The sequence below is a fragment of the Ipomoea triloba genome, chromosome 9 (assembly GCF_003576645.1).
Source record: "Ipomoea triloba cultivar NCNSP0323 chromosome 9, ASM357664v1".
NCBI classification, from domain to species: Eukaryota; Viridiplantae; Streptophyta; class Magnoliopsida; order Solanales; family Convolvulaceae; genus Ipomoea; species Ipomoea triloba.
In genome coordinates, this window is record NC_044924.1 from 20,183,820 (window position 1) to 20,211,315 (window position 27,496).

At 36.6% G+C, this 27,496-nt stretch overlaps 2 protein-coding genes across 8 annotated transcripts; one reads left to right on the plus strand and one right to left on the minus strand.

The window, feature by feature from the left end:
* Positions 1 to 11,224: 11,224 nt before the first annotated feature.
* LOC116030839 lies at positions 11,225 to 21,181 on the plus strand. Of its 7 annotated transcripts, none has more exons than XM_031273188.1 (8): positions 11,225 to 11,873; positions 13,028 to 13,236; positions 13,363 to 13,427; positions 13,820 to 15,371; positions 15,474 to 15,655; positions 15,955 to 16,031; positions 19,750 to 19,859; positions 19,950 to 21,181. In XM_031273188.1, the coding sequence occupies exons 2-8, from the start codon at positions 13,089 to 13,091 to the stop codon at positions 20,579 to 20,581; spliced, it is 2,766 nt and encodes a 921-aa protein (XP_031129048.1). In that variant the 5' UTR covers positions 11,225 to 11,873; positions 13,028 to 13,088; the 3' UTR covers positions 20,582 to 21,181. The 7 variants fall into 7 exon arrangements, with proteins under 7 accessions (XP_031129048.1, XP_031129047.1, XP_031129044.1 ...); XM_031273187.1 differs by lacking the exons at positions 15,474 to 15,655; positions 15,955 to 16,031; positions 19,750 to 19,859; positions 19,950 to 21,181 and adding exons at positions 17,482 to 17,674; positions 17,777 to 17,958; positions 18,258 to 18,444; positions 18,535 to 19,748 and having other exon boundaries at positions 13,820 to 15,178; XM_031273184.1 differs by lacking the exons at positions 19,750 to 19,859; positions 19,950 to 21,181 and adding an exon at positions 16,232 to 17,445 and having other exon boundaries at positions 15,955 to 16,141.
* Positions 21,182 to 22,530: 1,349 nt separating this feature from the next.
* On the minus strand, positions 22,531 to 25,804 carry LOC116029708. The gene is made up of 6 exons (XM_031271751.1): positions 25,781 to 25,804; positions 25,461 to 25,624; positions 25,192 to 25,352; positions 24,178 to 25,101; positions 23,826 to 24,067; positions 22,531 to 23,214 (listed from the first exon to the last, which is right to left on the minus strand). The coding sequence occupies exons 1-6, from the start codon at positions 25,802 to 25,804 to the stop codon at positions 22,531 to 22,533; spliced, it is 2,199 nt and encodes a 732-aa protein (XP_031127611.1).
* Positions 25,805 to 27,496: the final 1,692 nt, after the last annotated feature.

Consider the following 27,496-nt stretch of genomic DNA (forward strand, 5'->3'; position numbering starts at 1 on the left):
AACTTCTAAGAGTTACTTACAAGAGTATTTAAAAACAAAAAAAAAATTATAAAATATATATTGATATGACATTTTGTGTTAATCCATTCAAAAAATATGATCTTATTTTTAATAAGTTAATAGCAATACACTATACCAATATTTAGTATAACTTTTCATTAATCAAGCTTTGTTCATATAAAAATTGAGTGACATATATTTCAAAAGTTAGTTATATATATGAAGTTTGAATGTATGATATACAAATCTATTGGCGTATATATTAATTTGAGAAGGAATTTTGCTAAAACTATCAAATGACAAGTGATATTGCAACATGAGATTGGTTAAAAGATATGTGCAATCCTTCAATCCTTTTAACTTATCAATCTCTAATATCATTTTCGACCACATACAATCACCATGCTAGCTGTGCATTGACGATAGAATTAAAATTTATATTATTTTAAACAATTGAGTATTTCACCCAATATTATATTGTGTCATATTCTGAAATTTAAATATAAGGAGATTAACTCAAGATTTTTTATATAAAATTTCATGTTTATGCCTTTTTTTTTTTTTGAAAACTCATGTTTATGCCATTAAACTAAAAGATCCTTGACAAAGTGACATTTTATTTGTTTTCTAAAAAATTACGCCAAACACAAATACTGCTTATATATAATTCGGGAGAGCTATGCTCGACATGTAGTTTTAGTTGTAATTTTTTTTTTTTGTTTTTTTTAATCTGTAACGAGGGAAACATGTAGCTAGCTACTATTCAGAAGTGTACATACATTAAGTAGATCTCACTCATATGTAATAACCCACAAATCACACATGCATTTTTTTTTTTTATAATGAAGTACGGAGTAATAAATAGGGAAAATGGTCAAATACACCATCGAACTTTTGGTAAGAAGTTAATTAGGCCCTTGAACTTTTGAAAGTTACAATTAAATCCACAAACATGTTATTTTGGAGCAATTAAACCCACAAACCTATTGGTGACCTGTAATTGCAGGTTAATTAGAATTTCGATGACCCTCCAGTCAATTACCTAACTTGCCTAAAGTTCACCGGAGTTTGGCTGGAGGTTCGCCGGAAACTTAATTGACCTGCAATTACAGGTCACCACCAGGTTAGTGGTTTTAATTGCTCTAAAATAACATGTTATATAATTTTGTCTAAGTAAAGAGTTTTTATTTTAATATGTGAACACCAAACAATGATTTACAAAACTATAAAAGCCCTATTTTGAACAACATATGACTATTTTTGAAGATTGAAAAGTATGAATAGAATTCATGACTTTTTACTTGCAATCAAACAAAGGGTGATCTTGAAACCAAGAAACACAACCAAACATAGAATGTGTCTCCCTAGCAATTAAATGGGCAACACAGTTCGTTGATCGATTAGCAAAATAGAAACACAGACCAACTATGGAACCTGCGTAATCTTTAACATCATCAATAATCTTTAACATCATCAATAATCAAATCAAATCCCAACTCCCCCGTAGTCCCATGCAGAGCATAAAATACCTCTTAGGCATCAACCTCCGCGTCCACACAGGTTGCCTGTAACTTCTTCAGTTAGCTTAAAGCTTCCCGAACCCCTAACACCTCAGCTTCCCTAGTCGATGCTGCCACCAACCTCGACATAGCCTTGGCTGCTATAAAACAACCCGCTAAATCTCTTATAATCATGCCCACCCCCGCAAGACCACTCCTCGTCGCATAAGCAACATCTACATTTAGCTTCCACCTCCCCTCCACTGGCCGGCACCACCTCTGATGAGAATCCACACTGGCCGACGCCACCGTTTCTCCCATCCTATTGGCATTGCGCCACGCTTGCCAAACTATTTGAGCAAGAATGAGCACCCTCTCCATAACTACTGCCTCTACTCCCCGCCACAACACTTCATTTCTACACTACCACAAGCTCCAATAGAGTATGATCGCATAACACTGGACGTCACCCTCTAAACACTCAAAAATGAATTTCATTCCCATGCAAAGCGAACTATACTCCCCACTAACTACCCCCCACGTCCGTCTTCTGCCAACATTGTCGCGCCACCCTACAATGAAATAGTAAATGTAGCATCGTCTCCACACCCTCATGGCAGTCTAAAGGGCATTGCACCCGGCCTTCTACTATGAAGCACGCCCCTGTCGTGGGAAAACATTGAATACAAACTTGCTAAACATTGTAAGCGCCACACTGTTGTCCAACCACACTACTCCTCCGCCCGTATCTCGCCAATCAAAGCACGGTAGCAGCTTTTCACCGTGAACCTGCCTCAATGATCTTCAGGCCAGTAAAGAGTATCTCGACACTCTCTATGGCTCAAAGGAATACGTAACCAGTTCAGCATCTCTTTCATCAAGAATATTGCGCTTTAAAGACCCATGCAACCAGCGACTCAGGATACTTTATTAGTCGCCATGACGGATTTTTGCAATAGTGCATGCTTTTAATGTAAAGAAACATCACCCATTCTGTCTAATTAGTTCTGTTTGTATAACATATTCAGTTTTATTTTACTTATTTATATATTTACTTATTTTTCAAATTTGATTTAGGTACATAGTTTACGTTCATAAGCACAAAATTTCACAACACAAGACACATAAATTAATAATATAAGACAAAATTACTAATTTATTTCAGTACAAAATTTATATCTTAAAGTACAAATTTTTATAATACAAGACACAAAAACTCACAACATAAGACACATATACATGCACCAGAGTCCACAGTGTACTGTGAACCCTAGTCCATGGTATAAGGGTTGACTTAACCCCTGTAATATTAACCATTTTGGAAAACTGAAAAAAAAAAAAATATTTTATCTTACCCCCGCCCTGCTGTTTCTTTTCATTAAAAGCGCAAAACATATTCAGTTTTATTTTACTTATTTATATATTTACTTATTTTTCAAATTTGATTTAGGTACATAGTTTATGTTCATAGGCACAGAATTTCACAACACAAGATATATAAATTAATAATATAAGACAAAATTACTAATTTATTTCAGGTACAAAATTTATATCTTAAAGTACAAAATTTTATAATACAAGACACAGAAACTTACAACATAAGACACATATACATACACCAGAGTCCACAGTGTAGTGTGAACCCTGGTCCATAGTATAAGGGTTGACTTAACCACTGTTATATTAACCGTTTTGGAAAACTGAAAAAAAAAAAAAAAAAAGAAGAATATTTTATCTTACTTTTGTTTAATCAACATAGTTATACAAGATTACAAGTCGCGTGATGGAAGTATAAATAATTTTTTTTAAAGAGTTTTTTTAAAACAAAAAAGTCCACATCTATCATTTGAATGTTTGTTCCTGGTAAAATTATTCGTCTTATGAAATTAGTCGATAAAGGACCACAAGTAAGTAAATCAACTTACCGACCTATGTTACTTATAGTTGACCGACTCAAACAAAGAACACAAATTAATAACTGCATAGAGAATTAAATTTGAAAAATTATGATTAACTATCGTACATTCTCGACTTTATTTGTTTTGCTAAAAATTTTTAAATTTAAAGTAAAACTAAATGCCCAAAATTTACCACGACCAATAATTAAAATAAGAGTTGATTATTTTCAAAATTAAATAATGCCAATTCATGTAAAAAAAGAATAAATAAAGAAAAATAATTATAGTCATAGGTAGGCGTAAGTGCAATATAGAAATGAGCCCACATGTTTAAAGAAAAGTTGGGCAGTCCCTCCAACTCCCACACTGATGTAATGTGCAATTAAATACTTGATGAAAATGACAAGATGCTGATCCCCCCTTTGTCTATTCTCTATTTGTACACTCATCATCGTCTTTTCTTTCTCAATCACAACATGTATTTAAAAGCATACAACCAATTTGTTTTTATTCAATCAAAATTCAATATAATATAATATACTCACTAAATTAATTTCTACACAAAATTTAATAACACCACGTTACATTTATTCAAACAATATATGCATGAAGTCAATTTCGAATTTAATTAATATCTTATATCAGAGTGAGAACCAATATGATTAATTCATTAACTAGTGTTTTACCCGAGCGATGCATGAAATTTTTTTTGTTATTATGATTTTTAAATAAAAAATTTTTAAAATGAAAATATATTAAAATGTACAATATAATAATATAGTTGGACTTTCATATATTTGGTCAAGTATCTATTATCATAGCATATAAAATTAAAATTAAAAATTTGTATGGTTAATATAATCTCTAATCATGTACATATTTAGATAAATTTATAGAGAAAATTTACATAATTAAATTGAATTATTTCTAATCGTATTTCATATATATTATAATTCTAACAATATAAATAATAACTAAGAAATTTATACTTTGTAATTTTAAAAAATAATTTTAAATTTTATATATGTGATTTTAATAATAATTAGATGCATTTTCTTATATGATTGTGTAATACAGTGTATATACAAATAATATTTATTAATATGTATATATGCAAATTCTATAATATAATTTCTGTAATTACAATTTATATTGATATATTATAATTAAAATAATTTAATTTAGAAATTAAAATATAGCATTTTATTTTTGTATAATTAATATAGTGCATAAGTATATGTATATATGCATTTTTAAAAATATAAAAATATTTATGAACACACATTTTGTTAATTTTTAAATTTTTATTTTTAAATTTTATTTTGTATTTTATTAATTATAATTAAGAAAATTACATTTACAATTAAAAAAAATTATTTTTAAATTTATATGGATTAATATAGTCCCTAACTATATTACATATTTAGACAAATTTTTTATATATTTTTTAATTTTTAATTATGAGTATGAGTTTGGACATATTTTAAAATAATTTTTTTAATAAGTAAAAATTGTAGTAATTAACGTGTATAATTATTCCAGTAATCACAAATTTATAAAAAAAAATGTGTATATATTTTCATATTGTACAAAATACTATAAATATAATATATGTTTACATAAATGGATTAAAAGAGAAATCGATACTCTGTAATTTTTTTATTATATAGATATTGATAAATATTATTTATTTTTTTCCTTGCATGAAAAAGCATTATTATTTTAAAATTTTACATTGATATCAGAGTTTTGTCTTAGAATATATTTTGGTAATATTTTAAACTTTGAGTAACACTTGTGTGAGACCGTCTCACGTATCTCAATTCGTAAGATGGGTCGGAATTTTGACCTCGTTTATTAGATCAACATTTGTAGATCTATGATATGTTTTTAACTAATTTATTGAAAGTTTATTTCTTTTAATTCTATTATATCTTGTTCTTCTTCATTTTAAATTGATAGATCTCGAGATGATGCATCATTCTTAAATATGTGAATTTCAATTAATTTAATAATATTATATTTAAATGTGAGACATTTACCTAATAACATTATATTTTTTTCAAACTTCGCAAATGTAAGTTTGTTCAATTACTTCAATTTTTATATTAGTTTTTCTTCAATTATGTTATTAACGTAAATTAATTTGTTTTGGGCTCATAATATTTAAATAATAACTATTATTTTAGATTTGTAAGTTTTTATAATTTATGGTATTTTATAAAATTTATTTACAGCATTTGTACTACAAAATTAAACTTTTATATTAATGCAATAATACTTATATTTGTCATTAGTGGAATGCTAAAATCATAATAATGATCTATTTTTACATTTCACATTTTTAGACTTTGAAAATCAAAATCATTTATGTCGGGAGAAATTTATATATAGTAATAATAATATTGTAGTTATTTTTAAAAGTTAGATGAAGTAAACAAATTGACATGCAACAAATTTTTTTTTTGGGTGAACTTTTGACGTGCAACAATGATTCAATATGTATATATGTATTATAGTTATTATTTTCTCTTTTTAGTAATATATATATATATATATATATGTATGTATACAGTGTTGCAAAAATCGGCGCCTAGGCGCTAGGCGGCGCCCGACCGTGTCGAGGAAGGCCGAAATCGGCCTCCTCCGCGGCCGGGCGCCTAGCCGGCCGACTAGGCGGCGCCTAGGCCGCCTAGCCCGCCTGGCCGGGCGCCTGGGCCGCCTAGGCCGACCGGCTGTTTTTTTTTTTTTTGTTTAAATTAAAAAAATTATAAATATGAAACATTTAAACTATTAATGTTATAGTGTATTAACTAATACTCTAATAGTCTAATAATAAGTAATAACTAATAAGTAATAACTTAATAAAATAATACGTTATAATTAAATTAAACTAATAAGTAATGAACTAATGATTAATAAATAATAACTAATAAGTAATAACTTAATAAGTATTAAATATTTAACTATTAAAGTGTAAAGGCTTACAATATTAAACACTTTACAATTATTAACTCTTAAAATATTTTTTTTTTAGTTTTTTTTAAAAATTAAAAAAAAAAAAAAAAAAACCTAGGCGCCGATTAATCGGCGCCTAGGCGGCCTAGGCGCTAGGCGCCTAGCGATTTTTGCAACCTTATATATATATATATATATATATATATATATATATATATATATATATATATATATATATATATATATATGTATGTATGTATGTATATATGTATGTATATATATGTATGTATATGAATCAAATTAAATTATTTTAATTTTAAAAAATTTTAATTAAAATTCAAAAAATAAAACTAATGAAATTAAAAATATCTATAATACAAAAATACTGAATTGAATAGAAGATTTTAATTTTATCTTATTAGAATAAATTAAATTTGACATATCTATTTTTATTTTGACATATCAAAAAATAAATCTAATGAAATTAAAAATATCTACAATATATATATATATATATATATATATATATATATATATATATATATATATTTCTCATTCTTCATCCCATTTGGGATGATTCCTTCTTCTTCCTCTTATTAAGATCTACCTAGAAATGCCAAATTTCGTACCAAATCAACTTCAACCCTAAATAAATAAATACAAAATAATAAATATTTCGGGTAGAAGATTTACATTTCTGTGTAGATCTTAATAAGGGGAAGAAGAATGAATATCCCAAATGGGATGAAGGATGGGAAATTACTATTAGGACCCTATTTCTAACCGTCTACTAACAGAATTTTTAGCAAAGAACTAAATTGGGTAAAACCATCAAAGTCGAGGACTAAATTTATCGCAAAAAGTCATTTAGGACTAAATTGAGTAAAACCACCATAGTCGGGGACTATATTGGGTATTAACTCTTTTTAATTTTGTTAATCATGGACGTTGATTTAAGTAAGATCAATGACTCAGATTTAATCGCACAACCGCACGAGAACTAAATTATATATATATATATATATGAAAAATTGTAATTTATGTCCCACCATAATATGTCAATTATCAATGTCACCCCTGAATTATTAGTGGTGTAAATGTTACTCCTCAATTTTCAAAATGGTACATATATTCCCCTCTCATACCGTACGGGATGGGCAATATATGTACCGTTTTGAAAATTGAGGGGCAACATTTACACTTGGGAGGGATAATATATGTATCGTTTTAAAAATTGAGGGGCAACATTTACACCACTAATAATTCAGGAGTGACATTGATAATTGACATATTATGAAGGGGCATAAATTACAATTTTCCATATTATATTAAAATGATTAATTACTAACTCAGCTTTTAAATTTATTTTAAGAAGATTTAAATTATTATGTTTATTATATATATAGTTCGGGTGAGAACCACCTTTTATCTGAGAACTTGTGAACTAATTTAAACCATTGAGATCAGGGATTGGATGGATGAGATGTATTTGTGCATTTGCTAAAATTAAAGAACAAATTTACGTTGTAAATGCTAGAAATAAATTAGGAAGGATAGTTTGGTCAGTCAACGGGCTCCCCAACGGGTTCAATAGACTCGTTTGACCAACGGTTGGCAACGGGTCTATTAAATCCATTGACGGGTTTAATAGTCCCGTTAGTAATGTCATTGGACCAACGGTTTTGTTCAACGAGTTTATTGAACCCATTGACAGGTTCAATTGTCCTGTTTAGTAATGTCATTGGACTAACAGGTCTATTGAACCCGTTGATATGTCCATAACCATTGCTTAGTATTTGATTATTTGTTTGACACATGTCATGTATTCATATTAGTTTGGTCGTGCATTCCTACACAAAATGTTGTGCATTTTAATATCAATTGTTGTGCATAAATAACTTTTGATATGATTATTCGCTTAGCCCAGGTCGTGCATGTAGTGCATTCCTATACAGTATGTTTTGCATTTCTATACAAAATATTGTGCATTCTTATAACTCTCTAGTTGTGTATTCAAATACGTCGATGAAGCAAAATCCAGACAAGAAATAATAAAAATACTATAAATAAGGACCTACAAACAAGGAAATAAACATAAATAGTAACTAAAACAAAGAAAAACAAAATGAAAAACACAATAATACCCCCGCTCCAAACAAAAAAAAAAGAGAGAAAAAAAGAAGATAATAATAACCATCAGATCATGCCATATCAGTAGTGTTGAATGGTTCGCAGGTTCTCATGTTAAGAGAAATTATCGAACCTATACACACACACATACACACATATATGTGTGTAACACACACACACACACACACATGATTGCCTTCAAATGAGAACAGTGCGCCCAAGAGAGAACTGAGAACGCTTCGTAGCACGGCACATGTCCAGATGTAGTTGCAACTAAGGTTATAACTAGGTGCACTTAGGTGCATGAATGTTAACAAGGTAAATAACTTGCACTTGTAAGTGAAAATAGGTGCACAAGTGCATGTAAAATGTATTACGTGTGCAAGTAAAATGTACATTGAGCATCAATACTAAGTGCACCTAACGTTATAACTAGTTGCATCTAATTGTATAATTAGTCGCACCTAGGTGCACGAATGTTGACAAGATAAATTACTTGCACTTGTAAGTGAAAATAGGTGCACTTGTAAGTGATTTTACTTGCACTTTTTACTTGCAAATGTGCACCAACTACTTGCATTTATAACACATTTACTTGCATCAAAGTTCAAGTTATTTACGAAAATGCCATTGCGTCGCTTTTTTTTTTTTTTAAATCACATTTGATTTGTTGATCTGGACACGTGGACGATTGTGGATAGTTTTTATTTCTCTCCTGGGCACCCATTCTCATTAGAGCGCGCCCCAATATATATATATATATATATATATATATATGCTTATATGACATCACTTGTTTAGGTAAGATCGTGAGATCATATCTTATGCATCCATGTAATAATTTAATGGTCTAGATTAATTTAAGATTCTAAGTTGAAGTGTGTGCGAACAATGATTAAGTGTGTGCGAACGGTGATTCAATGTGTGCAAACAGTGATTAAATGTGTGCGAAAGGTGATTAAATGTGTGCGAACGGAGTGGGTGTTTCAAACAATCTAGACCATTAAATTTTTTTAGATTGATGTACAAGATTTGGTCTCAAAATTTTTTAATGGTCTAGATTGATTAATATTCCAAGTTGAAGTGTGTGCGAACGGTGATTAAATGTGTGCGAACGGAGTGTGTGTGTGTCAATCAATCTAGACCATTAAAAAATATTACATGGATGCACAAGACCTGATCTCACGATCTTACCTAAACAAGTGATCTCATTGGAACCCTACCATATATATATATATATATATATATATATATATATATATATATATATATGCTATTGTGTGGTGGCTTTAGGTGCATAATTTTCTTTTTAAGGTGCATGATTTTCTTTCTTAAGGTGCATGATTTACCTTATCTTAAGGTGCATTTTTCCTTCTTAAGGTGCGTGATATGTATGCTTAAGGTGCATGAGTTGTTGAAACTTAAGGTGTGTCATTTTAAAACCTTAGGTGCGTGGTTTGTGTACTTAAGGTGCGCAGTGTATTCTCAACTGAAGGTGCACCATTTAAAAATTTTAGGTGCGCAATTTATGTTTTTAGCTTAAGGTGCGTGATTTGAATACTTAAGGTGTGTCGTTTTAATGTTTAAGGTGAGTACCACACAATCGCACGGGAAGATATAACCGCACCTGAAGCCTTCCCTATATATATATATGTGTGTGTGTACACACACATACACACACACACACACACACACACACACACACACACATATATATATATATGTATGTATGTATGTATGTATGTATGTATGTATAATTTTTTAATTAACATATAATCACATTAAGAAATAAACTTGTAGATTAAACAAATTCAATATGAGTATCATTTAAAATATTTTATTTTAGTAATATATCATTTAAATTTATTTTTACAGAAAATAAAAAATAAAATTAAGTTAAAAAAAGATTTTTGTGAAAAAATGTTAATTTATTGAAATTAAAGTATTTCAGCCAATTAAGACATTAAAGAGTTATCTCCGGTCATCTACATTGGCATAAAAAACAAAGAATGGATAAATAACACATAAAGCAAGGACTATGCGAATCCTTGGACTTATTAGAGAAAATATATTGTTCCTCAATTAAAAAAATAGTTAAATAAACCTTTCAACTGTACACAAATTTACAATTAGGTTTTTAAACTTTTAAAAGTGCAATCAAATTCACCAACATGTTATATTGAATTATTGATGCAATGAAGTAAAAAAAAAATAAAATTAATGACCTATTATAGCAGGTCACCAGGGCTTTCAAAATTTTAGATGGTATTCCGACTACTCTGGCGACATTCTGACCGACTACAAAAACTAACTCCGACGAAATCAAAGAAGGATCCATAAGAATGCTCGATGGCCGCCGTCTTATAGAGAAGGCAACCACTTGGGTTGGTCAAAGAAATGCTTATCACTAATTTTTTTTTTTTTTAAAGTTTAACCGCAACGGTCTACCATAATCAATTAATCACGGTGGTCACCAGTAGTTAGGAGTGGTCAATGGCGGTCAATGACTGCTTGTATATGGGTAAATTAGATTTATTTGATCGATTTTAATATGTTGAATTATTTATTTAATTGCACTTTTTAAAATTTTATGGATCTAATTACAATTTTTTTGTAAAATTGAAGCCCTTATTTGACCATTTAAAAAAAAAAAAAAAAAAAAGACATCTACAAAGAAACTTAATTCTTAGTGAACCAAACATGCCAAACTTCTCCATCTCATCCACTCCAACTCTCCAAGACTCCAAGTCGGTTTTGTTTACTATTTCTCTCTCTCTCACACACACAGCTCTCTGTTTCAACGTTACGTGACATTAATCCAATCCACTGTCTAAATCAGAACCGGAAGTGAGGAACAACCAAGGTTTGTCATTTTGTTTTCTCGGACGGGGGGATGGGGTGTTTCATACGTATTGGCATTTCAGAGTTGGCGTACGTGAGATGAGAGACAAGTTTGGGGGGTGATGATCCCTATGGTTCTTCAACGTGGAATTTGGAACTATCATCAAAACCTGCAAAAATAATCGCCGGAGAATGCCAAAAAGCCGAAAATATACGTAGCAGAATTTTTTTCCTTTTCCTCTCCTCAGTGGGAAGAAAGATGAGATGCTGTTCTCGGCCCCACCATTATTTCTGGGTGTCCATCAACTTTTTTTTCCTCCTCTTCTGATTCTCTCTCTCACTATGATGTCTTCATCAGCACCCTCGCTTTCTCTCTCTATATAGACAAAAATACAGTATCACTTTTCCTCTGCTTTCTATCTTCACTGCTGTTTCTTCCAACCTCCTTGGTCTATAATGGCTGCCCCCACAACATTAGTCAGACCGACTCCTAATTTTCTGTGTGTGGATATGAGGGTCGGTGTTATTCAATCCTAAAGAAACAAAGGTAAGGCAAAAGAATCAGACTTTATATTCAGATTAAAAAAAATATTCATGTCTTGAGGAAATTTGTGTTTCTTTGTGTTTCTTTGATCCCAAAAGGTGATTTTTTTTTATTTAATACTTTTTTGTAAAACTGTGGGTTTTGTTTGATGTTTGGGATATATATAATGCTCCAGTTTTTTGTTCAAAGAGGAGAGAATTTTGTTATATCTTGAAGGGCTTTAGAGTTTACCATTTTAGACTTTGAAGAGAGATTTTAGGTTAAATTTTGGATGTTATAGTGATTGGAATTTTGTAATGATCATATTTTTGACATCCCTTTAAAGGGAGTGGAGTCTTATATTTTACCCAAAGTTGAATATTTCATCTCTCAGAATATTTCACATTGCTGATGATCTAAGCACTGTGATGCTTGTTTTTTGATTCCTTTCCAGTAAGGTAAGGTTAGAGTTCCTTGAGCTCCACTCTGTCTGGGATTTGAAATAGAATCTTTGTTGGTTTTCTTGAAAGTTATACTTTGCTGCAATGTCTTCCTTGTGCACATTCTGGTTCTAAGGCTTCAAACTTTAGTTTCTGCAGATCTCCAATCAAAGTTTTGTGATAAGTAATCTTTCTAAAACTTAGGAGATCATTTGTGGCTTTCTTCTTCTAGTGTAGCTGATGCATAAGAATCCCGCTCACTAGAGATGAGATGCATGACAAATAGCAATAAAATAGTGTGCTTTACCTTAAGCCAATTCATTGATTGATGGAACTATGGAAGTTATTCTTTGGTCTTAGACTCTTAGTTTTGGTGATGATTCAGGTTTACTTTAGTTTTTTAGGAATTTCTTTTTTTGCATAAAATTTGTGTTTTAGAATTAAAGTCTCTTTGTTGGTAGTGGGATTTCTTATCTTTACATTTATTTTTGGCTTTTTGCCATTATCTCCGCCTTTTGCTTTGTCTTTGAGGATTAGTTTCTTGTTTGCCTTTGCCAGCTTAATCTAACGTGGTATTCATGATTAATGACATATTCTGTTTTCCTCAATGCATATTTGGTGACTAAATGCATGTTCCATCTTTGCGCATTTGATTGCATAAACTTGATCATTCGATGTTCAACTTGATGAACCTAATAAATTCTGAAACTTTCCTCTGTACTAAATTCGTTTGATCAGGGTTTGAGTGGTCATAGCAGGAGCGCAATCTTGGTACATTGAATTCGAACAATCTCCAATTATGGCAAATAAATCACCGAGATACTCTTTGCAATACAAGAAAGACCAGGCAGGTTGTATCTGGGGCTTCATTAACATCTTTGACTTCCGCAATGGTCGATCCACTAGAAAGCTACTTGCAGATGGAAGACAAGCTAGCGGACAAGTTGGTGAGAAATCTTTGAAGAAAGCTTTAAGCTCAATTAACAGCCTCGTTTTTAAAATAAATTCTTTTTAGTCCTAGCTATGTGATCGTAACACACTCAATGACCCTACCCCGACGTTGTATTTTCCAGCAGGTGCCAGTTCAAGTATGAAGCTTAAAATACCGAATCCCAGTGAGAAGAGTTTTAAGGTCAAGGTAACCATGGCTTAATATGTTTTTCAATAAGTTCTTTGCTGTGCTGTCTGTTTTAAATCAACTTGTTAAGAGTCCACATTGAAAAAATAAGAGAGAATATATGGGTTTATAAGGCCATAGGTTAGACTACTAATTGATTGAATTCAGTCTTTTTAGTGTGGTTTGGCCAATGTGCATTATAGCACACTTGAGTGACCTTGGCCCAATCTTAGATTATTATAACATGGCCACTTTGTGTTCACCTAGTTGTCTACCCGGTTTGGCCCATGTGCATTATAGCCCAGTTGAGTCACCTTGGTCCAATCTTAGATTATAACACAACTGTTGACCAAATTTTTGAAATTAAGCAAGTAATTAATAAATTGGAATTAATATCACAAATTTTGTTAAAGATCCAGGATGATGACGAAAGTGAGGCAGCAACACTTGACTCTAAGACAAGTGTAAAGGAACTCATGGAAGAAGAAATGTTTGGTGAGGCAAGCCCGAAGGATCAGAGAAATGATGTTGAAATCCAACCAGAAGCGTTTAATTCACACAAGGGGAGCCATACAAAGAGGAGGAAATGCAAACGGACATTTAGAACTTCTGATAGGTCTAGAAGTATGTCCTTATCGGATTTGGATGATGTCAAGAATGTTGGCTCTGATGTCTCCTGCCGTCAAGTTCTCAACTCCGATGATTTTCAAATTATAATGGAAGAGCTTGGCCAGATTCATGTAAAAACCAATAGTTTCAGAAAGAAAGATGTGCGTAACAAGCAGTCAGATCAAGACCGCCCAGTTCTTGAAGAAAAGTTAAGTGCAGCCATTGAGATGCTTGTAAACCAGAAGTCTAAGGACAGTAGACACTTTGAAGAAGACGAGACTGCTTATAACTCCCAAGAGTTAATGGATGCTCTGCAAACATTAAGTTCTAACAAGGAATTATGCTGGAAACTCTTACAAGATCCAAATTCTAGGCTAGTGAATCACATGGAAAGTTTAGAGGATCGAGTTGAAAAAGGGAGGAAGTCTAACTCTAGGCTGAAATCTAATTTGATGCAGAAAAATGTAGTTCATGCAAAAACAGATGCAATCGGCAATTCAAAACGAGGCCACTTTTTTCGCAGGAGAAGCAAATCTCAAGAAAGCTATCCTTTAATGGAAGATGAAAGATCCCGGCCCTCTAGCAAAATTGTAATTCTAAAACCGGGACCAGCTGGCTTGCAATTCCCAGGTTCTCCAATTGATGTTAGCTCATCAGTACACTCTCCTCATACAATGGGCAATAAATTGCAGAATGGGAAAAGCTCATCCCATTTCTCGTTCACTGAAATTAAAAGAAGGCTAAAGAAAGCCATGGGAAAAGAATGCCAAGGGATCTCTCATGAAGAAATCGTTCATAAAAAGCACAGTGATATTGATAAAGGGATCAGTGGAGAAAATATTGGATGGAGCTCTCCCAACAGAAACCATTTTTACACCGAGAGATTTGCCAGGCCTTCCCCCATTCACTTCAAGAGAGGAGATAAGAAAGGGAAGCCAAAAGACATTGAAGAAGCTACAATAAATGAAGCATCTAATTATCCCAAGCTGGAGATATCAAACATCTATCTTGAGGCTAAGAAACATCTCCTGGAGATGCTGGATAATGGGGAAAAAGAGGAAGAGTTAATTAGCGAAAAGCTCCCTAAATCCTTAGGAAGGATCCTTTCTCTTCCTGAGTATAACACTTCTTCTAACTGCAGTCCTAGAAAGTGTACTCATGAGGATGTCCTTCCTCCCCGGATGAGAGTGGCTCCTTCTGACTCTAACTTAGAGAGGCAGTCTTCTGCTGCAGAAATCAATTCTGAACAGTACATAAAATTGGCAAATGGAAACCTTGATATACCATGTGAACTTAATTGTGACGATTTGTTGGAAAAAATTGTTTCTCCTACTAAAGATGAAGTGGCTGTTGCAGGTATTCTTTCCCTTATGATTGAAGCATTTCATATTTCATTTTTATTTTGTCAATGCTCACACTTTTAACTAATCTCTCTATTCCAAAATCCAAACTATTCAGGGGTTCTAGATACGGAAGAACCCGCTCCAATTGGATACCAGGAGGATGGAAAAGTCTTAGATGCATCTTGTAAACCAATTAGTTTTTCAATTACCATAGACATTGGAAGTGCTGATGTTACGGAAGCATTTAACACGGAAACCTCCTCCCCGAGCTTGAAACTGGCATCTGAATGCTTATCAGTAAGTAGTGTTGGCTTTACTTTGTTTTTTTTTTTGGGTGACAAGGGAAACCCGCAGTCACTACCCAAGGATGTGTACTGGGTAAACCCCGCCTTGTGACCCTAGCCACAAGGAGGTAAACCAACCTAGGTTGCCCATAGCTGACTTGCTCAAACCAAGAAGGTTGACCTTGTGGTTACGGGTGTGTATGCTTAGCCATCTTGGCTGGGGTTACCCCTGGCTTTACTTCCTTTGTGTTTGTATATATGGTAAGCATTAGCAATCTAAAGAACTTATGGCCTTCTGTTTTTACTTGTTAGGATTCATATGGGGCAAAAGAAGTTTTTTCTTGTTGGTCAGCTGTCCCTCTGAACTCATCTGACAGCGGGAAAGTTGAATATCCTCAGAGTGTAATGGATAGAATGGAGCAACCCAGTCCCGTTTCTGTGCTTGAGCCATTATTTCCGGAGAATGACATCAATCCTGCAACCACTATGTGTCAACCAGGTTAGATTGTTTTAGAGTTTGCTAAATGTCACTAGTCATTATCCTTTTATATTTTGAGCTTTCCTATACAACGTCTCTATGTGCCTGCAGTTGAACTCGAAATTCAACCTCAGAAAATCGATTTTGAGGAACCAGCAGCAACTTCTCTTGACCAGCAACTTTACACACTGACTTTTCTGGAAAATGAGGAATCTGCATTTGAATACGTAGAGGCAGTACTGCTAGGTTCAGGGTTGAATTGGGATGAATTTCTTTTAAGCTGGCTTTCCTCAGATCAGATTCTTGACCCATCACTGTTTGATGAAGTAGATTTACTTTCTGAGTGTTCCTGTCGAAAGCTCCTTTTCGATTGTACTAACGAAGTTCTTACTGAGGCATGTGACCGCTATTTTGGCTGCTTCCCTGGCACACCATTTGTTAAACAGAACATTCGGCCAGTTCCAAAGGGGATGGACTTAATCAATGAGGTATGGATAGGGATTGAATGGTATCTTCTCAATACTCCACCGCCTCATTCTTTGGATCAGCTCGTCGAAAAAGATATGGAAAGGCCCGCAGGATGGATGGATCTTAAATCTGATGTCAAAGACATTGGCAATACAATCGAAGCAGCTATTTTTGAGGAGTTGATGGAGGAAACTCTTTTGAGCTTCGCAAATGACACTTCAGAGGGTAATCCCATCCCTCTATCAGAGAGTGAAATTGAGATTAGCATTAATTAGTGAAGGATAGCAATCTGTTGGCCAAGAAAAAGCAAAGAAGAGGGCATGAATCAGAGGTGGTCTCTCGGATGAAGAAGTTAAGTAGTTGAATCCCGTGTATTCTGAAGGTAACAGCGAGAGTCGAGTATTTTCACCTGATTCAAAGAGCTACAGCCGGTATGCAATGTAAAGTTCACGTGATAACTTTTCAAGGCAAAACATTATGGATAAAGCAAGCATTCATGCTCCCATGACAGGAACAATGGACATCTGCTTCATAAATAATTGGCACACAGTCCATTTGAGCAAGCAGGATCATGAAAACTTCACTGAGTTCCTGCTGGTCATATGGTGATAAAGGTGAAGGTAAAGGCAAAGGGGTTCTCATAACAGTGCAGAATTTGTAGGTTCTGGTCTGCTGTGTGATATTTTCAGTTGTTCTGATAGGTTTTGATTTTTCTCCTCATTTTCTGGGTTTAGGGGGGAAGTTCTGAGTTGTTTGACACAGACAGGCTGCTTTTGTTTTATTTTCTTATAAACTTTACAGATGTAATTACATAGCAGTTGTAACTGAGAATTCAAAAAAAAAAAAAAAAAAAAAAANCTTCTAACTGCAGTCCTAGAAAGTGTACTCATGAGGATGTCCTTCCTCCCCGGATGAGAGTGGCTCCTTCTGACTCTAACTTAGAGAGGCAGTCTTCTGCTGCAGAAATCAATTCTGAACAGTACATAAAATTGGCAAATGGAAACCTTGATATACCATGTGAACTTAATTGTGACGATTTGTTGGAAAAAATTGTTTCTCCTACTAAAGATGAAGTGGCTGTTGCAGGTATTCTTTCCCTTATGATTGAAGCATTTCATATTTCATTTTTATTTTGTCAATGCTCACACTTTTAACTAATCTCTCTATTCCAAAATCCAAACTATTCAGGGGTTCTAGATACGGAAGAACCCGCTCCAATTGGATACCAGGAGGATGGAAAAGTCTTAGATGCATCTTGTAAACCAATTAGTTTTTCAATTACCATAGACATTGGAAGTGCTGATGTTACGGAAGCATTTAACACGGAAACCTCCTCCCCGAGCTTGAAACTGGCATCTGAATGCTTATCAGTAAGTAGTGTTGGCTTTACTTTGTTTTTTTTTTTGGGTGACAAGGGAAACCCGCAGTCACTACCCAAGGATGTGTACTGGGTAAACCCCGCCTTGTGACCCTAGCCACAAGGAGGTAAACCAACCTAGGTTGCCCATAGCTGACTTGCTCAAACCAAGAAGGTTGACCTTGTGGTTACGGGTGTGTATGCTTAGCCATCTTGGCTGGGGTTACCCCTGGCTTTACTTCCTTTGTGTTTGTATATATGGTAAGCATTAGCAATCTAAAGAACTTATGGCCTTCTGTTTTTACTTGTTAGGATTCATATGGGGCAAAAGAAGTTTTTTCTTGTTGGTCAGCTGTCCCTCTGAACTCATCTGACAGCGGGAAAGTTGAATATCCTCAGAGTGTAATGGATAGAATGGAGCAACCCAGTCCCGTTTCTGTGCTTGAGCCATTATTTCCGGAGAATGACATCAATCCTGCAACCACTATGTGTCAACCAGGTTAGATTGTTTTAGAGTTTGCTAAATGTCACTAGTCATTATCCTTTTATATTTTGAGCTTTCCTATACAACGTCTCTATGTGCCTGCAGTTGAACTCGAAATTCAACCTCAGAAAATCGATTTTGAGGAACCAGCAGCAACTTCTCTTGACCAGCAACTTTACACACTGACTTTTCTGGAAAATGAGGAATCTGCATTTGAATACGTAGAGGCAGTACTGCTAGGTTCAGGGTTGAATTGGGATGAATTTCTTTTAAGCTGGCTTTCCTCAGATCAGATTCTTGACCCATCACTGTTTGATGAAGTAGATTTACTTTCTGAGTGTTCCTGTCGAAAGCTCCTTTTCGATTGTACTAACGAAGTTCTTACTGAGGCATGTGACCGCTATTTTGGCTGCTTCCCTGGCACACCATTTGTTAAACAGAACATTCGGCCAGTTCCAAAGGGGATGGACTTAATCAATGAGGTATGGATAGGGATTGAATGGTATCTTCTCAATACTCCACCGCCTCATTCTTTGGATCAGCTCGTCGAAAAAGATATGGAAAGGCCCGCAGGATGGATGGATCTTAAATCTGATGTCAAAGACATTGGCAATACAATCGAAGCAGCTATTTTTGAGGAGTTGATGGAGGAAACTCTTTTGAGCTTCGCAAATGACACTTCAGAGGGTAATCCCATCCCTCTATCAGAGAGTGAAATTGAGATTAGCATTAATTAGTGAAGGATAGCAATCTGTTGGCCAAGAAAAAGCAAAGAAGAGGGCATGAATCAGAGGTGGTCTCTCGGATGAAGAAGTTAAGTAGTTGAATCCCGTGTATTCTGAAGGTAACAGCGAGAGTCGAGTATTTTCACCTGATTCAAAGAGCTACAGCCGGTATGCAATGTAAAGTTCACGTGATAACTTTTCAAGGCAAAACATTATGGATAAAGCAAGCATTCATGCTCCCATGACAGGAACAATGGACATCTGCTTCATAAATAATTGGCACACAGTCCATTTGAGCAAGCAGGATCATGAAAACTTCACTGAGTTCCTGCTGGTCATATGGTGATAAAGGTGAAGGTAAAGGCAAAGGGGTTCTCATAACAGTGCAGAATTTGTAGGTTCTGGTCTGCTGTGTGATATTTTCAGTTGTTCTGATAGGTTTTGATTTTTCTCCTCATTTTCTGGGTTTAGGGGGGAAGTTCTGAGTTGTTTGACACAGACAGGCTGCTTTTGTTTTATTTTCTTATAAACTTTACAGATGTAATTACATAGCAGTTGTAACTGAGAATTCAAAAAAAAAAAAAAAAAAAAAAANATATCCTCAGAGTGTAATGGATAGAATGGAGCAACCCAGTCCCGTTTCTGTGCTTGAGCCATTATTTCCGGAGAATGACATCAATCCTGCAACCACTATGTGTCAACCAGGTTAGATTGTTTTAGAGTTTGCTAAATGTCACTAGTCATTATCCTTTTATATTTTGAGCTTTCCTATACAACGTCTCTATGTGCCTGCAGTTGAACTCGAAATTCAACCTCAGAAAATCGATTTTGAGGAACCAGCAGCAACTTCTCTTGACCAGCAACTTTACACACTGACTTTTCTGGAAAATGAGGAATCTGCATTTGAATACGTAGAGGCAGTACTGCTAGGTTCAGGGTTGAATTGGGATGAATTTCTTTTAAGCTGGCTTTCCTCAGATCAGATTCTTGACCCATCACTGTTTGATGAAGTAGATTTACTTTCTGAGTGTTCCTGTCGAAAGCTCCTTTTCGATTGTACTAACGAAGTTCTTACTGAGGCATGTGACCGCTATTTTGGCTGCTTCCCTGGCACACCATTTGTTAAACAGAACATTCGGCCAGTTCCAAAGGGGATGGACTTAATCAATGAGGTATGGATAGGGATTGAATGGTATCTTCTCAATACTCCACCGCCTCATTCTTTGGATCAGCTCGTCGAAAAAGATATGGAAAGGCCCGCAGGATGGATGGATCTTAAATCTGATGTCAAAGACATTGGCAATACAATCGAAGCAGCTATTTTTGAGGAGTTGATGGAGGAAACTCTTTTGAGCTTCGCAAATGACACTTCAGAGGGTAATCCCATCCCTCTATCAGAGAGTGAAATTGAGATTAGCATTAATTAGTGAAGGATAGCAATCTGTTGGCCAAGAAAAAGCAAAGAAGAGGGCATGAATCAGAGGTGGTCTCTCGGATGAAGAAGTTAAGTAGTTGAATCCCGTGTATTCTGAAGGTAACAGCGAGAGTCGAGTATTTTCACCTGATTCAAAGAGCTACAGCCGGTATGCAATGTAAAGTTCACGTGATAACTTTTCAAGGCAAAACATTATGGATAAAGCAAGCATTCATGCTCCCATGACAGGAACAATGGACATCTGCTTCATAAATAATTGGCACACAGTCCATTTGAGCAAGCAGGATCATGAAAACTTCACTGAGTTCCTGCTGGTCATATGGTGATAAAGGTGAAGGTAAAGGCAAAGGGGTTCTCATAACAGTGCAGAATTTGTAGGTTCTGGTCTGCTGTGTGATATTTTCAGTTGTTCTGATAGGTTTTGATTTTTCTCCTCATTTTCTGGGTTTAGGGGGGAAGTTCTGAGTTGTTTGACACAGACAGGCTGCTTTTGTTTTATTTTCTTATAAACTTTACAGATGTAATTACATAGCAGTTGTAACTGAGAATTCAAAAAAAAAAAAAAAAAAAAAAGCAGAAATAAGCAAATATTGCAGATAAATATGCATGCAGAAGAATAATACTCCGTATGTATCAATTATCAATAGACAAATATGGGCACAATGGGGAACAGAGGTAGAGAGATACAGTACACAAAGATAAGAAATCAGGAAGAAATGTAACTAAATAAAAATATTTATTTTCCATTTTTCCATTTCTCCAATTTCCTATTTTTAAGAAAATCTTTTAGTTTTTCACTTCTCTAATTTTTTTTTTAAATAAGAAAATCCTCCAATTTTCCACTTTGATCCGAGGTACATAGAAGTAGATTTTTTTTTTTTTTTTTTAAATCAGTAACTGGAGGGGGGGACCCCTTGGGAGCGAAACCTAGGTAAGCTCCACAACTCTTCTGACACAAGAAACGCGTGCTAAATCATCAAAAAACGCATCTCCGCAAATCGGCGGACAATCCGCAAAAGTCGCCATCTTATCCCCGTACATAGCGCCACACACCGCCAAGCAGTCAGCCACCTTGTTTTGTTCACGGTACACCGCTTGGAAAGATATCCTCCAATCCTTTGCGATCCAGTCCCTGATCCTGCTGATGTAATCACCAACCGGTCCTCGGCCTGTTGAGCCATTCTGAATCCAATTGATCACATTTTTCGCGTTTGATTGAATCTCCATGTCACGAACCCCTTTGTTCCATGCCCATCTAAGTCCTTCCAAGATGGCTTCCGCTTCCACCCATGAGGGATCTTTATAAGATGTGTTTCGCATGAAGCCCTCCAACCACTCGCCGTTGTTGTCTCGCATGACACCGCCCATACTTGCTTGGTTGAGACTTGGTTTGACACTCCCATCAATGTTAAGGGTAATCCGATGAACCACAGAAGCTTTCCACCGGAGGGGAGCTTTTGTGTGTTTCCTCGCCTTGCTAGTAATGCCATTATTTCGGCTCCACGCACAGTCAATTTCCATCTCTGCCTCTCTGATCCAGGTAACCTTGCGATATGAGTCCATCTCTCGCCCGTTGAAAGTTCTGTCGCACCTCCATCTCCATAGCCACCAAATGATAATGGCGAATCTCCTAGGCCACTCCTCTTTGTCAATCTCGTCTCTGCTCTGCGCTATGTTATCGGCAATCCATCCACGAAAATCAAGCTGCCCCAATCTCCTCCTTTGTTCTCCAGTGGTGAAGACCCTCCAAACCTCCTTAGCTTCGTTGCAGGTCCTAAGGATGTGTTCGGTGGTCTCACTCCTCCCTTGGCATACTCCGCAGCTGTCTTCCGTATCAAGGCCTCGTCTCTTTTGCTCAGCATTCCCCATCATTTGGTCGTGCGTGGTTGTCCAAAGGAAAGTTTTGTATTTACTTGGAACTTTTAGTTTCCAAATTTGGCTCTAACATTTTTCCTGCATGTCGGTCGGATAATCGTGACACAAATCGTGCGCAGACGTGACTGAAAACTCACCTGATGCCTCCCGGCTCCAGTAGTGTTCATTGTCTCCCTCTCCATCTTGTATCGTAACGCGGAGAAGTTCCTGTCTAGTTTGAAGTGGTAGATGCGTTAATCTCTCCCATTTCCATCCCCGATCAGTTTGCCAGTAATCGTACACCCTATTGGCAATCCCCTTCGTAAGTGCATGATCAGGAACACAGTGATGTAGTGACTCCTTAGTTAACCAGACGTCAGTCCAAAAATTAGTATTTCTCCCATTTTTGACATGGCTTCTAATTCCCTTTTCGACGATGTGGAGTGCCGCCACAATTCCTCTCCATGCGTTTGAGCAAACCGGCTTGGTAGAGATCGCGTCAATGCTTACTTTCCCATGACCATATTTCTCCTTGAGAACTTTGACCCACATGCTCTCCTTGTTTGTAATGACTTGCCACCCTAGTTTCGCCATGAACGCCATATTCATATCCTTCGCCGCTCGAATGCCCAACCCTCCAAGCCTTTTTGGTTTTGTGACTTCTTCCCAACACACTAGATGACATTTTCTAACCTCCGGGGTTCCTCCCCAAATGAACCTTCGGATCCTCTTGTCTATCTCTTCCCATATTCCGGCTGGCATGAGAATTGTCTACATTCCGTAGTAAGGGATGGTTTGTAGAACTGATTGAGCCAGGACCTGTCTGCCTGCTAATGTTAAGAATTTCGTCTTCCAACAGTTTAGCCTTTCATCCATCTTGTCAAGCATCGGGGAGAACAAGTTGTTTGTGACTCGATCGTGGAACGTGGGGACCCCAAGATACTTTCCTAGATTCGTAGTCCTAGGGATGCCGGCGATATCTGAGATTCTTTGGGCCTTCTTGCTAGGCACGTTTCTAGAAAAATAAATTTGAGACTTGCTCAAACTTACTTTCTGACCCTAGGCCTTACTAAAACTTTCGAGGCACTTTGAAATAATATCAATTTGATCCTGTGATGCTTCAGCAAAAAGAACAAGATCGTCAGCAAAAAATAAGTGCGTTAGAAGAGGGCCATACCTTGAAAGGCGAATGCCTTTCCATTTTCCGCTTTTCACTTCACTTTTTATGGTTTGACTCAGGCGCTCCATGCATAGAACAAACAAATACGGTGATATAGAGTCAGCCTGGCGGATACCCCTGGTAGGAATGATCTGGTCTAAGTGTTTCCGTTCCATAAGATTTTCATTCTGGGCGACTCAACACATGCCATGATATTTCTTACCCAATCATTAGACATGCCAACATCTTTAAGTGTGTCACGGATGAAATCCCAATTAAGCCTATCATAGGATTTTTCAAGATCTATTTTGAGCACCATAAAACCCTTGCTGCCCTGTTTGGTCCTCATGGAATGCATCACTTCCTGGTAGAGCAAAATATTGTCCGTTATTTGTCTGCCTGGAACAAAACTGCTTTGCTCTTGTCCAACAAGCTTCTTAAGAATGGGTTTTAACCGGTCATTGCCTTTGTTATGACTTTATAAATGACATTACAGAGGCTTATAAGGCGATACTAGCTAGCGTTGTTAGGGGAGCTGTTCTTTGGAATAAGGGCGATCCAAGTATCATTAATACCTTCCTCCATCACTCCGGACTTAAGGAATAAATCCACCTGTTTGAAAACAGATTTTCCAACCACGGGCCAAGCCTTTTGGTAAAACATGGCGTGAAAGCCATCCGGTCCCGGGGCTTTGAGCGGCCTCATCTCATAAAGAGCTGCTCTGACCTCTTCTATAGTAAACTCAGCATTAAAAATTTCCCAATCATTCTCACAAAGCCGAGGGAAATTTCCATGAGGGACACGACATAAATCTGCTTCCGCATCCTTAGTGAAAATATTAGTAAAATAGCTTTGAATAGCAATTTTGATCTCATGACTATCATTCATGGTATTACCATCATTATCCAAGAAGGTTGGTTCGCTTCTTTTAGTTTTTTTGCTCTTCGTAGCAGCATGATAGAACTTGGTGTTTCGGTCCCCCGAAGCTATCCAATCCTCCCTCGCTTGCTGATACCAGAAAATCTCTTCTTGCTGTAGCGTATCCTCCAGCTCTAGTCTAATTTTTCTTTCCAGATTAATAATGCCTGCATGCCTTGCATGGTCAAAGAGTTTTTGTATCCCCTCGATACGCCGCAATAACCTATTTTTCCTATGATGGATGTTACCAAACACTGTTCTGTTCCATTGCTTGAGTTTAGCTGCCATCGCATCCTTATTTTGCCAAACAGACAAATCCCCATTCCAATTATTACTGACAAGCTGGTTGAAAGAATGATGGTTCGTCCAGGCACCTTGGAACAGGAAGCTATTTGTGTGCCTAGTTTCTTTCGTATCAAGATCAACCAAAAGAGGGTTGTGATCGGACTCGAAAGTCGTAAGGTGGTTAACCTTCGAAGTCGTCACAAGGTCCAACCAATCCAGCGAGCATAGAACACGATCCAATCTAGCGCCTTTGAACGTCCCTTCCTCCTTGCCCCGCCGCCACGTGAACTTCGGACCTGAGAAACCAAGATCAAGTAAAGCTTATCTGAAAATCTAATTTTTAAAATTAGCATTTCTATGATTCCCCGGGTTATTAGGATTCGAACACTCATCGTTGTTGACAATGGCGTTGAAATCCCCAACTATCAACCACGGGTGGTTAATCTGCACCGTATTTCTGCTTAAAGCAGTCCAAAGTCTTCGGCGGAGGTGGGGTGATGGACTTCCGTACACCACTGAGAAATTCCATTCTCTACTGGTGATTTCCCTGACATGCATGTGAACAAACTGCGTGTGGGAAGTAAGGACTTCAATTCGCAACAAGTTCGACCAGAGAATCCAAATTCCCCCACTAAAGCCAAGGGCTTCCACTCACGCCCAATTCTCAAAACCCAAATTGGTGCAGACAGCATCTGCATTATACCCAGACGTCCTGGTCTCGACTAAACAAAGGATGTCCGGATGATGTTTGCTAATCAGCCACTTTGCAGCTCTAAGGAATTGCTTAGAAGCTGCCCCTTGACAGTTCCAGATTATAACCTTCATGGAAAAACAAAAAGAGGAAAAAAGGACAACACAACACCAAAAAAACAGAAGGAGAACACACAAGAAAAAACCTGGGAGGCAAAACAGCGGAGGAAAGGTTCCTCATGTCTCCATCTCCATCTCGGCAACATCCGAGTCCCCGAGGCGCACCTCCTCGCCTCGATGCTCAATCATCGCCTGGCCATCACACTACTCGTCGTCCGGTGGGTCCTCAAGGTGCTCGTGGAAAATCGTTGGATCCTCCAAGCATTTTGACCAATCTTCGTTCTCTGTCTCAACTACTGTCACTGACTTAGCCCCTGATTTATCACCCAACACTAAGGTATGATCTGAAGCAGCTCCTGCTTGGTTTCTCGATGTTTTTCTGGATTGGTTATTATTGTTTCTTTTTTTACTTGTCTCCCCGATTTCGGGTTGTCGCCTGTGTAACCCATGCTGGTTGTTACCCATTATCTGTTTCTCAGAGACTTGGGCTGTAGGCCTTTTCCCTTTTGTTTGGGCCGATTGTTTAGTTCCCTTTGTGTGATTTTGCTTTCTCGTTTGTCCACCCGTTAATTCCTCAGTAACCTGGTCCTCCTCTACGGCAGATGTATCCTCAAGGCTAACAAATCTCGACCCAGATTGCACAGCAGGAGCTTTTCCTTTCTCGGCACCCTGTTGATTCTTCTTACCATTTTCCTTCTCACCATTGTACCGGTTACCCTGATTTTTAGCGTAATTCCTTTTCTGTTTAGGAGCTAACATCCATGTTCCATAATCCTCTATAATCTCCGGCCTGATTAACGCGGTTTCCATATAAGATACAACCTTACCATTCGCGTCTCTTTTCTGACCGTTGCTTGTACCGGTGGTGGCTGCCGGCTTTCCACCTTCGCTCGCCAGTGCTGGGCTGGCTTCACCATCTCGACTCAAATGGCAATTCTCCGCATTATGCCCATACATACCACACTTGAAGTAGATAAGGTGTAACCCTTCATAAACAACCGGTCGAACTCTGTTCTTTAACGTGAATTTTGCCAACAAAGGCTTTGTAATATCAACTTCAACACAAACTCTTGCAAAGCTAGCCCTCGAAACAAGGCTAGTAGCAGTGTCAATATTGATCGGTCGTCCAACTTTTGGCCCGACTCTCATCAAGAAATTATGGTCATAATACTCTGCTGGTAAGCAAGGGAATCGGATCCAAACTATCATGCTCTAAGTTCTGTCGGTGAAGGGATCAAAGTTAGGCCTCCATTCCTTGACTATTAGGTAGTGTTCCAGCACCATCCATGGGCCTCCATATTTTGTGAACTCGTAATCATCCACCGACGCAAATTTCACCAAGAAGTAGCCATTATCAACCGTCACTAGTTCCATTCTCGCCTTTGGTTTCCATAGTGTCGTGAGCCGTCGCAGGAGATAGCCGTATCCCACATTTCTTCCCATGACCTTCACGATAAGCGTCTGCTTCCACTTACTCCGTAGCCGAACCTTCTCTTCCCTTGTGAGCCTTATGACCGGACAAGTTGGATCCGCGTCGTCATCAGGATCCTCTTCGTCTTCTGACACCATATCTATTTCCTCCTCCAATGTTTTTTGGCTCTGGCTGGATTCATTTGCCACAATTTGCTTAAAGGATAACACCTTTGGTTGCTTCACCAGTGCCGCTTGTTTCATCAGTTCCGCTTGCTTTGCCGCTTCGTGCATCGATTCCCCACTCGCAGGTGGCGAGGCCTCGCCCATTGGCGACTCCGTTATCGTTTTCGTCTTCTTCGTACTTCATTCTAGGAGATCCTACTCTTCGCTATTTCTTGGCGTTAAGAGAGAATCCTTCGTCATTTTTTTTCCAAATCACAAAATATTACATAGAATTAGATTTAGTTC